We start from the raw sequence: 12,954 nt of genomic DNA on the forward strand, positions 1-12,954 counted from the left end.
GCCACCCGGCGGAGGAAACTCATTTCGGCCGCTTGTACCCATGATCGTGTCCTTTCGGTCGTAACCCAAAGCTCATGACCATAGGTGAGGATGGGAACGTAGATCGACCGGTAAATTGAGAGCTTTGCCTTCCGGCTCAGCTCCTTCTTCACCACAACGGATCGATACAGCGTCCGCATTACTGAAGACGCCGCACCGATCCGCCTGTCGATCTCACGATTCACTCTTCCCTCACTCGTGAACAAGACTCCGAGGTACTTGAACTCCACCACTTAGGGCAAGATCTCCTCCCCAACCCGGAGATGGCACTCCACCCTTTTCCGGGCGAGAACCATGGACTCGGACTTGGAGGTGCTGATTCTCATCCCAGTCGCTTCACACTCAGCTGCGAACCGATCCAGTGAGAGCTGAAGATCCTGGCCAGATGAAGCCATCAGGACCACATCATCTGCAAAAAGCAGAGACCTAATCCTGCAGCCACCAAACCAGATCCCCTCAACGCCTTGACTGCGCCTAGAAATTCTGTCCATAAAAGTTATGAACAGAATGGGTGACAAAGGGCAGCCTTGGCGGAGTCCAACCCTCACTGGAAACGTGTCGGACTTACTACCGGCAATGCGGACCAAGCTCTGGCACTGATCATACAGGGAGCGGACTGCCACAATCAGACAGTCCGATACCCCATACTCTCTGAGCACTCCCCACAGGACTTCCCGAGGGACACGGTCGAATGCCTTCTCCAAGTCCACAAAACACATGTAGACTGGTTGGGCAAACTCCCATGCACCCTCAAGGACCCTGCCGAGAGTATAGAGCTGGTCCACAGTTCCACGACCAGGACGAAAACCACACTGTTCCTCCTGAATCCGAGGTTCGACTATCCGGCGTAGCCTCCTCTCCAGTACACCTGAATAGACCTTACCGGGAAGGCTGAGGAGTGTGATCCCACGATAGTTAGAACACACCCTCCGGTAGATTGCACAGTACAGTACATATTTCGTACAATTGACCAATAAATGGTAACACCTGAATACGTTTTTCAACTTGTTTAAGTCGGGGTCCACGTTAATCAATTCATGGTAGGTAGTAGAGATGCGCGGATAGGCAATTTATTTCATCCGCAACCGCGTCAGAAAGTCGTCAACCATCCGCCATCCACCCGATGTAACGTTTGATCAGAACTGCACCCGCCCGCCATCCGCCCGCACCCGCCCGAAGTTTTATTTACGGAGGCAATAATTGAGCATGGATTTCCAATCGCACTGGCTGATCACATGGGACAGTTAAATGTTTGTAATGCAACCTTTAAAAATCATTACGCGGTGATCGCGGTCCCAAAAATAAACTTTTCTTGCATGATAATGTCCAGAAAAATTCGCTTTATATTAATATAGAGTCCTTTTAACGAATGAGTTTGATGGTTTATCACAAACCTTAAATGAAAGAAGTCCTTTGTTCTCCTGCACCATGCACTTTGGCCTTGCTTCGTGTTTGGTGCGCAATCCTGTCGGCTGTATTTCACAGCACGACATACTGTTAAAAGTGTTTATACTATTTATGCTTTCAAGTCCAAGTTGAAGAAATCTTGTTAAATGTTGACAGCATAACTACCAAAATACAGAAGTATGTCCTTAATATTTTTGCAGTGCTATTTCTGTTGAAAAGTTCAAATGATTACATTAGAGATGTGATGTGCCACTTTTCAAGTGTCTGATGGCTTAAATTAATTTTCATTAATTTTTCATATTTTGAATTCTTTTGAAAGGCTTACAAAAAAACTACATTTGTATTGTAATTCCATGCTATTGACAGGACTATTAATTTTAATGAAGTTAGCTTACCATGTTTACAGTATGATAATTGTGATAGAAATGTGAATTTTAGGCACAGAATATTTTTTACAATTGAACAAGGCAGTAGATTATACAAACTTGGACAGAAAGTTAATAATGACACCAATTTTTTTTTTTATGGAATTGTTTAGTACTGTTTTACCATTTGTTTACTGTAAAAAGTGTTTGTACTGTTTATACTTTCAATTAACAAATTGAAGTCTTGTGAAAGGTTGACAGGATAACTGGCATTAACTGCCAAAATAATTTCAAACTATTGAAGTTAGCTTACAGAATAAACATGTCAATCAACCCATATGATTTTTGCTGTAATATTTTTGTTTTGAAAAGTCACTGTGACTGATAGAAAAGTGATGGTTTTAGCAACATTTTAACCTGTCTGAATGCTAATAATCATTTTGCGTCGGGGGGCGAAGCCCTGAACCCTCCACCAGGACTTTGTCCTGGACCTACCGGGGCCTGCGGCCCTTGGACCCTGGCTACTAGGTTTTTCTGATTTCAAAAGTTGGCAGGTATGGTGAGGTTATAAAGCTTTTGCCTGTTAAAGAAAGGAGACTGATCCAATGCAGCACAGACTTTCGCGTGCCACGCTGTCACGACCCAGACGCACACCAGTGCGCAATCATATGGGAGCCGCGCTGAGCGCACCTCCAAGCGCGTCTCGCTGCCGGCGACGGCCAGGTATGGGCCCACGCTCCAGCGCCATCCATTTTCAGGGCTAGTTGATTCGGCAGGTGGGTTGTTACACACTCTTTAGCGGGTTCCGACTTCCATGGCCACCGTCCTGCTGTCTATATCAACCAGGGTGAGCCCCACCCCTTTCGTGAGCGCACTGCGCGCGGAGTGACCCCTGTTACGCGCCCCCGGCAACAGGGGTGGCGGGCAGGTAAGCTGCGCGGGCGCAGTGACCCATGTTACGAGCCCCCGGCCACGGGGGTGGCGGGCAGGTAAGCTGCTTACCTGCTGCGCGTGACGCCGGCCGCGGCGAAGGCGGACGAGGCGGGGTGTCGGTGCGGTGGGCGCGGTAGTGACCCTGGACGTGCGTCGGGCCCTTCTCGCGGATCGCCTCAGCTACGGCTCCCGGTGGGGCCCTCTCGGGGGAAGGGGCCTCGGTACCGGCGTCCCTTCTCCGCTCCGTAAAAGTGTCCATCTCTTTTCTTTTTTTTCTTCTGTTGTGGCATATGCAGCAGGTGCCTGCTCGTTTTTCGTATGTGGGTAACAACATTTAACTATGTATATATATTTCCCAATTGGTTTAACTGCCACCCGCAAAAAAAAAATAAATAAAAAAATATCTAATTAATCCGCCCGACCCGACCCGCGCGCGGATAAAATCTTTTTTTTTTTAATTTCATCCGCCCGATCCGCGGACTCCGCGGTTGTACCCGCAAACCGCGCATCTCTAGTAGGTAGGTACAGGTAAAAGCCAGTAAATTAGAATATTTTGAAAAACTTGATTTATTTCAGTAATTGCATTCAAAAGGTGTAACTTGTACATTATATTTATTCATTGCACACAGACTGATGCATTCAAATGTTTATTTCATTTAATTTTGATGATTTGAAGTGGCAACAAATGAAAATCCAAAATTCTGTGTGTCACAAAATTAGAATATTGTGTAAGGCTAATACAAAAAAGGGATTTTTAGAAATGTTGGCCAACTGAAAAGTATGAAAATGAAAAATATGAGCATGTACAATACTCAATACTTGGTTGGAGCTCCTTTTGCCTCAATTACTGCGTTAATGCTGCGTGGCATGGAGTCGATGAGTTTCTGGCACTGCTCAGGTGTTATGAGAGCCCAGGTTGCTCTGATAGTGGCCTTCAACTCTTCTGCGTTTTTGGGTCTGGCATTCTGCATCTTCCTTTTCACAATACCCCACAGATTTTCTATGGGGCTAAGGTCAGGGGAGTTGGCGGGCCAATTTAGAACAGAAATACCATGGTCCGTAAACCAGGCACGGGTAGATTTTGCGCTGTGTGCAGGCGCCAAGTCCTGTTGGAACTTGAAATCTCCATCTCCATAGAGCAGGTCAGCAGCAGGAAGCATGAAGTGTTCTAAAACTTGCTGGTAGACGGCTGCGTTGACCCTGGATCTCAGGAAACAGAGTGGACCGACACCAGCAGATGACATGGCACCCCAAACCATCACCCAACCATGCAAATTTTGCATTTCCTTTGGAAATCGAGGTCCCAGAGTCTGGAGGAAGACAGGAGAGGCACAGGATCCACGTTGCCTGAAGTCTAGTGTAAAGTTTCCACCATCAGTGATGGTTTGGGGTGCCATGTCATCTGCTGGTGTCGGTCCACTCTGTTTCCTGAGATCCAGGGTCAACGCAGCCGTCTACCAGCAAGTTTTAGAGCACTTCATGCTTCCTGCTGCTGACCTGCTCTATGGAGATGGAGATTTCAAGTTCCAACAGGACTTGGCGCCTGCACACAGCGCAAAATCTACCCGTGCCTGGTTTACGGACCATGGTATTTCTGTTCTAAATTGGCCCGCCAACTCCCCTGACCTTAGCCCCATAGAAAATCTGTGGGGTATTGTGAAAAGGAAGATGCAGAATGCCAGACCCAAAAACGCAGAAGAGTTGAAGGCCACTATCAGAGCAACCTGGGCTCTCATAACACCTGAGCAGTGCCAGAAACTCATCGACTCCATGCCACGCCGCATTAACGCAGTAATTGAGGCAAAAGGAGCTCCAACCAAGTATTGAGTATTGTACATGCTCATATTTTTCATTTTCATACTTTTCAGTTGGCCAACATTTCTAAAAATCCCTTATTTGTATTAGCCTTAAGTAATATTCTAATTTTGTGACACACGGAATTTTGGATTTTCATTTGTTGCCAATTCAAATCATCAAAATTAAATGAAATAAACATTTGAATGCATCAGTCTGTGTGCAATGAATAAATATAATGTACAAGTTACACCTTTTGAATGCAATTACTGAAATAAATCACGTTTTTCAAAATATTCTAATTTACTGGCTTTTACCTGTATGTGGGGCAGGTAGACAAGTAGGTAGATAGGTAACAAGGTACAACTGTAGGTAGGTGGGCAGGTAGACAGGTAGATATTGAATAAAATGAGCATCTACCTAAACATGCAGCTCAAACCCAAACCCAATCACACTTGTGCAGGATCGCAATAGAAGTGGACATGAATGCTATTAGCACCCTGCCAAATTCAATATAAAGCACAAGTCGGACACCTTTGGTTTCAAGTGATTCCGAGGCACTTCAAACTCTCAAGTTACTTCATGTTTATGAGATTAGTAGATGCCTCTCTCCGTCCGGAAGAGTCAGAATCCCCATTATGGAGAGGCACTCAGTGCATAATGGCAATGGAAACGTCTCTGTAATGCTTGGTGGTTTGGAGGTATTCATGTAGATTTTTTAATACGAATATCATTATGATTTATGAAATACAGTGTTCCTATTTGAATGCTTATCCGATGGATGTCAAAGGGATCTCTACATGTGGTGACAACCGACCACAACGTTGGCTTACCGTCACGCACATTTCTGGAGAACACTTTTCCAAACCCGAAGGTTGTTTTAGTCTTGTGGTATTAGCTGAAAAATGCATCGCATCCTAGTGGCCAACCATCACAAGCTGCTGCGCAAGGAAAAACTAATGGATTGGACACAGGAATATGTTGCTATGCTGAGCCTGTGAATCTGTTAAAGTCGGTTGGAATGACTGGAATCTTTCAGTTGGATGGAATAGCTGGCATTTGTTGCAAATGTTTTATCAGGTGCAAGGTGGGTATTTGTGTGTGTGGATGCTTTTAGGAGCGCATACAACATATAAAGGCCTAAAAAGTTGAATTTTCCACAAATACACACAGTAAATTCAATTTAAAGGGGAACATTATCACCAGACCTATGTAAGCGTCAATATATACCTTGATGTTGCAGAAAAAAGACCATATATTTGTTTAACCGATTTCCGAACTCTAAATGGGTGAATTTTGGCGAATTAAACACCTTTCTAATATTCGCTCTCGGAGCGGGAAGCAATCCGCCATTTTCTCAAACACCGAGTCAAATCAGCTCTGTTATTTTCCGTTTTTTTCGACTGTTTTTCCGTACCTTGGAGACATCATGCCTCGTCGGTGTGTTGTCGGAGGGTGTAACAACACGAACAGGGACGGATTCAAGTTGCACCAGTGGCCCAAAGTTGCGAAAGTGGCAAGAAATTTGTTCCGCACACTTTACCGACGAAAGCTATGCTACGACAGAGATGGCAAGAATGTGTGGATATATCCTGCGACACTCAAAGCAGATGCGTTTCCAACGATAAAGTCAAAGAAATCTGCCGCCAGACCCCCATTGAATCTGCCGGAGTGTGTGAGCAATTCAGGGACAAAGGACCTCGGTAGCACGGCAAGCAATGGCGGCAGTTTGTTCCCGCAGACGAGCGAGCTAAACCCCCTATCGACCCTAGCTTCCCTGGCCTGCTGACATCAACTCCAAAACTGGACGGATCAGCTTTCAGGAAAAGAGCGCGGATGAGGGTATGTCTACAGAATATATTAATTGATGAAAACTGGGCTGTCTGCACTCTCAAAGTGCATGTTGTTGCCAAATGTATTTCATATGCTGTAAACCTAGTTCATAGTTGTTAATTTCCTTTAATGCCAAACAAACACATACCAATCGTTGGTTAGAAGGCGATCGCCGAATTCGTCCTCGCTTTCTCCCGTGTCGCTGGCTGTCGTGTCGTTTTTGTCGGTTTCGCTTGCATACGGTTCAAACCGATATGGCTCAATAGCTTCAGTTTCTTCTTCAATTTCGTTTTCGCTACCTGCCTCCACACTACAACCACCCGTTTCAATACATGCGTAATCTGTTGAATCGCTTAAGCCGCTGAAATCCGATTCTGAATCCGAGCTAATGTCGCTATAGCAGTGTTTCCCACACATTCATTTATTTGTGGCGGCCCGCCACGAAAGAATTACGTCCGCCACAAATGGATTTTTCGGCTTTTGACTCGCTCGACCGCTCATAAAAGCAATGGGACTGTCTGTGAATGTACCTTGTAGTTACACCTCCGGTGCAGTAGGTGGCGGTAGCCTACTATGCATTGTAACTCCGCCAATAGCACTTAATTCACCTGGTGGGCCAGAAGAAGAAGAAGAAGAAGAAGAAGAGGGACGGACGGGATCAAAATACTCGCCGGCTACTTTTCATAATGATGGCGCTTCCTACGTTTCTACCTCAAACGTCCAAAAGCTGCTGAAAGCCTTGATCCAGGATGCCATGGGGAAAAAACTTAAATGGTGCCTTTTGGCGATAGTTAGCAGCTTGGTGGCTCATAGCCGGCTAGCGTGGTAGCATTGCTTCATTTTTACAGGTGTTATAGGTAGATAGGTTATAGCTGCATCGCTCGCGGCTCGTCATATATTTAACGTTAATCCGCGATTTCACCGAGCGTTTCACTGACGGTGAGCAGCCTGACGCTGCTTCATTAACACCGCCGCTGTTTGACTCGGGGTCCGGGGCAGACGCACGTAATAACAATCACCTGTTTTCATACCGACGAGCTAACGTGTCCAGGTTATAACCCTGTTGTCAATAAACACACATGGACTGAAGCTAAAGTGTCCACTGTCCACTGCAGCATGTGAATGCAATGAAAATAATAAAATCTGAGCCAACCAGCTGTTAAAATGTTGTCCAGGTTAATGTTTTGGCCATTAAAGGCCCTTCATTTCAAGATTTCAACTGTGATCGGGCTTTAAACAGGTGGCTGACCTGTTCAGATGGGTGTAACTGCTACTGGTCAAATAATGTGAAATAGCATTTAATTTTACATGTATGCAATGCCATTTAAATGTAATTATAGATAATAATAATAATAATAATTACTGTGTAGTGTTGTAAATAGTCAACGGAAAGAATTTTAGTAAGATATAAGCCATGAGCACTACACAGCCAGAAAAAAACCTCGGCAGGACAAGTAAAAATATTGGGGCAAGTAGATTTGAGAAGTCAGGCAAGTAGAAAAAAACCTTAATGTTGAACCCTGCATGTGTTGAGCTGCTGCCGCTTAAGGTTAGACGGCACTGTACATAGAGCGGTTCTGCTCATTAGTAATAAATTCTAATGTTGGATGTTCACTCCTTCACACAGATGAGTATAGAAAAATATTTTCAACGGCCGAAAAGGGCTCGACTTGGAGAGGAGGTAGGCCTACAGTCCGGACCACAGGTGCGACCTGTTCAGCAGCAGCAGGAGGAGGAGGTTGACTGACTGTGGCAGGACACCTCTGCCTCTGTTTCACTTCATGTTGCTGGTAAATAATATGGTTGTAGGCCAAAGTTAAATTATTTAGTATTCACTAATTAAAGGGGCAGAGCTTTAAGAGACATTTTATAAGATATATTTTTTGTAAGAACCACAATTAATAAATATATTTCAGTGAATCACTAATTGTTCAAATCTGTATATAAATATGTACATAAAATGTTGTAATTATATTCCAACTCCGCGTTCTTCTTGGTCATCGCCGCTGCCCCTCCCCACCCCCCCGCCACCCGACCACACCACCACAAATAGATGCCTGTCCTGTGGGAAACACTGTATAGCTTGCTGTTCTTTCCGCCATGTTTGTTTGTATTGGCATCACTATGTGACGTCACAGGAAACTGGACGGGTGTATATAACGATGGTTAAAATCAGGCACTTTGAAGCTTTTTTTTTTAGGGATATTGCGTGATGGGTAAAATTTTGAAAAAAATATAATAAGCCACTGGGAACTGATTTTTAATGGTTTTAACCATTCTGAAATTGTGATAATGTTCCCCTTTAATGATACAAATTTGGATACAGTTTTCATGTTAAATGGGATTTTTTCCATGTTAAATGCCAAATGCAAATGTCAGTCCGTGGTCACACCTTGTGCAGCGTCCCCTTGGAGTCTCCCAGGAAGGCGATGCTGTGGTCTTCACGGACGTTGACAGCCACAGCTGTGAGGTGGGTGGACAAGGTTTGCCACACGGCCGTGGCTACCAGAGGCACCCGGCTTGCCATTGGACTCGGGGTGTGGTCGGAGCCACAGGGATATGCCTGAAGGGTGTTCTGCAACATAGACATGTTAATGGTAGGGTTGATCCTTGGTCAGTTTTGTTCTATCACAACACCACATATTTGAACCAGAGTATGTTTAATGGAATGAGGGAGGATGTTCTAAACTCCTGTTTCCATGCTGGTTGTGCGGAATAATGATTCATGGGATGTCAACATTGGGTTGTGCTCAAAATGCTTTGAAGGGTATGCTGGGAAAAATGTATTACAGATATGCTCAAAGTTCTTATTGGACCAGGACGTGTCAAACTTGTTTGAATATTGTGTATAATAAGGAGTAGGTCAATGAATAAATGAATATCAATGTATAATCGCCGCGACTGGCTGGTTGGTGACTAGTCTCGGGTGTACCCCGCCTCGCACCCGAAGTCAGTTCAAGCTTAGTCACGACACTAAAAAGGATACACGGTATATACTGTAAATGAATGTATAACACCTCATGATATTATTACCAGGCATGTGATTTGACCACAATGAAAAAGACTGAAAAAATTTCCGGGAGTCCAGGGCGGTGCCCTGGTGGGGGGACAAGGGGGGCGACGCCCCCCGAAGCTCCTGGTTTTTCACCAATTTAACATGCTAAAATGAACAAAGACAGCACCATTTGAAGAAAATACATACCTGCCAACTTTTGAAATCAGAAAAACCTATTAGCCAGAGTCCAGGACAAAGTCCTGGTGGGGGGTTCAGGCCCCCCGACGCAAAATGATCGATTGCATTCAGACAGGTTAAAATGTTGCTAAAACCATCACTTTTCTATCAGTCACAGTGACTTTTCAAAACAAAAAAATTACAGCAAAAATCATATGGGTTGATTGACATGTTTATTCTGTAAGCTAACTTCAATAGTTTGAAATTATTTTGACAGTTAATGCCAGTTATCCTGTCAACCTTTCACAAGACTTCAATTTGTTGATTGAAAGTATAAACAGTATAAACACTTTTTACAGTAAACAAATGGTAAAACAGTACTAAACAATTCCATTAAAAAAAAAATTGGTGTCATTATTAACTTTCTGTCCAAGCTTGTATAATCTACTGCCTTGTTCAATTGTAAAAAATATTCTGTGCCTAAAATTCACATTTCTATCACAATTATCATACTGTAAACATGGTAAGCTAACTTCATTAAAATTAATAGTCCTGTCAATAGCATGGAATTACAATTCAAATGTCGTTTTTTTGTAAGCCTTTCAAAAGAATTCAAAATATGAAAAATTAATGAAAATTAATTTAAGCCATCAGACACTTGAAAAGTAGCACATCACATCTCTAATGTAATCATTTTAACTTTTCAACAGAAATAGCACTGCAAAAATATTAAGGACATACTTCTGTATTTTGGTAGTTTGAGTGTGAATGTTGTCTGTCTATCTGTGTTGGCCCTGCGATGAGGTGGCGACTTGTCCAGGGTGTACCCCGCCTTCCGCCCGATTGTAGCTGATATAGGCTCCAGCGCCCCCCGCGACCCCAAAGGGAATAAGCGGTAGAAAATGGATGGATGGATGCTGTCAACATTTAACAAGATTTCTTCAACTTGGACTTGAAAGCATAAATAGTATAAACACTTTTAACAGTATAACAGTACTAAACAATTCCAATAGATAACATTGGTGTCATTACCTTTATGTGGCTAAAATCCAAATTTAGCAACGGCATTAGACTTGTGTTTTTTTGTCCCAACGTGGTCTTTTACATCGCTAATTCCTCCGTGTCCGATCGAAAAATCTTGTCTGCACAAGGTGCAATTCGCGTAGTTTTCACCCTTTTTGGAACGGATAATTATTCCCGGATAGGCTTTTGAATATTCTTCACGGAATGACTGCAGTTTTCTTTTGGGTTTAAGACTCGTTTGCGATTTTTCTCCGGCTGATTCCACGATCGTTCGCTCGTTTGGAAACAATGGGCAACAGGTGCCTCGTGCTTGGCAGCGGTGCTATAAATAGCCTCGCGCATGGCATTCGGAATGGCTCGATAGGAAGTTACGGGAAGCAGTGTCGATTGTGATTGTTGTTACGCGATTTCGTGAATAAAACTTTTTAAAAAATATATATTTTTAATTAATGAAAAACCGTATTTTTTATCACTGCAACCGTAACCCGGAATAGGTTGATGAAAACCGTACTAATTACGGGAAAACCGGAGTAGTTGGCAGGTATGAAAATATTTTAGTGTTTAAAGACATGAAAACATCATTAATAGAACATACCTTGCTTCAAGTTGTTTCATATGTTTTTGGCGTTTCGCATGTACTTCCAAAGCCTTGAAACCTCGTGATCCATAGTCAGTATTATCATGACACCACCTGCACAAAACCTTTCCGGGACGATCGATTTTCCGAATAAAATCACCGAACAAAGTCGTAACTTCCTTCTTCCCAACAGTATCAGTGATTTCCCTTTCCATGCAGTCCCATCGAAACTTATTTTTGACATGTTTATCAATTTCTTTTACTCGTAAAGCGTCCTTTCTCTCGAGAACCGACCGCGGTAATAACCATTATGAATGATGACGTTATTAACGTCATCATTCATAACAGATGTCCTGATTGGTCACAAGGAACATGTCGACCAATCAACTACAGCGTAATATAAACTACGTCTCGAATCTTGATTTAGGGTCGGAAAAAAAAAACGGAAAAACGGGAGAAAATTATTATTTTTTTCCCGAGATTAAAAAAGACGGAATTCCGACTTTAGACGGAAAAATTACATGCCTGTATTACACAATTGTCTACTGTATGCCTTTGATAATATTTTTTTTCACACAAATTGATGGATAATTTGCTTTGAAATCATTAGTTAGGGTAACACGCAGACATTTAAGTATTTATAAAAATTTCAACAAAACACACATTTTGGTATATGAGGTCATATGTTTGTTGCATGATCATAGAATAGTAATGTTAAAAGTTAAAAGACATGCAATGTCAAAATTGAAAGAATTACCGTATTTTTCAGAGTATAAGTCGGTCGCATCTGCCGAAAATGCATAATAAAGAAGGAAAAAAATATGTATACAAGTCGCACTGGCATACTTGCCAACCTTGAGACCTCCGATTTCGGGAGGTGGGGGGCGGGGGCGTGGTTGGGGGCGTGGTTAAGAGGGGAGGAGTATATTGACAGCTAGAATTCACCAAGTCAAGTATTTCATATATATATATATATATATATATATATATATATATATATAATATATATATATATATATATATATTTACATCCTGAAAATATGCAAACAAAACTGTGTTTAGATAATTGATACTTCAAACTTGCATAAATAAATCTTAAGGAATATAACATAACTTGGCTTCTGAGAGCTTCAAAATGTAATGAATAAAATGCTAAAGTTGTTGATAAGCAAGCAATTATTTTAATAATTAAATATGGTCATTTTAAATTAATTATGATCATTTAAAATTAATTATTTCAAATATGTTTATTTTAATGTATAATTCTATGGCTGGATGTAATAAGGAGTCAGAAAAAATACAAATAAAAATACAATTAATTTTGATGTTTTTAGCAAAATATAGTAAAAATGTATTTGTATTTTTTGTTTGTTTTTTAATTCCATCCATCCATCCATCTTCTTCCGCTTATCCGAGGTCGGGTCGCGGGGGCAGCAGGGAAGCCCAGACTTCCCTCTCCCCAGCCACTTCGTCCAGCTCCTCCCGGGGGATCCCGAGGCGTTCACAGGCCAGCCGGGAGACATAGTCTTCCCAGCGTGTCCTGGGTCTTCCCCGTGGCCTCCTACCGGTCGGACGTGCCCGAAACACCTTCCTAGGGAGGCGTTCGGGTGGCATCCTGACCAGATGCCCGAACCACCTCATCTGGCTCCTCTCGATCTTGTTTTTTAATTAATAAATATATTTGTTTTTAGGTAAGATAAACATAATAATACAATTTATCTCTAGTCTGGATGATTTAGTTCTTGTCACCCTGTTGTCCTCCCGTCATGAAAAAAGGCTGTCCTCACTCAGATCCGCATGGAGCTGGAGGG

General features: G+C 42.7%; 1 protein-coding gene across 4 annotated transcripts in view; it reads right to left on the minus strand.

Moving 5' to 3' along the window:
• The window catches only part of plxnb1a (plexin b1a), a 303,093-nt gene that overhangs the window by 132,078 nt on the left and 158,061 nt on the right, over window positions 1–12,954 (minus strand). For all 4 annotated transcript variants that reach the window (XM_061973897.2, XM_061973889.2, XM_061973873.2 and 1 more), the window contains exon 5: window positions 8,764–8,946. In XM_061973897.2, coding sequence (XP_061829881.2) covers window positions 8,764–8,946 — 183 coding nt within the window. The remainder of the gene's footprint in view (window positions 1–8,763; window positions 8,947–12,954) is intronic.

Source organism: Nerophis lumbriciformis, linkage group LG01, assembly GCF_033978685.3.
Source record: "Nerophis lumbriciformis linkage group LG01, RoL_Nlum_v2.1, whole genome shotgun sequence".
Taxonomy (NCBI): Eukaryota; Metazoa; Chordata; class Actinopteri; order Syngnathiformes; family Syngnathidae; genus Nerophis; species Nerophis lumbriciformis.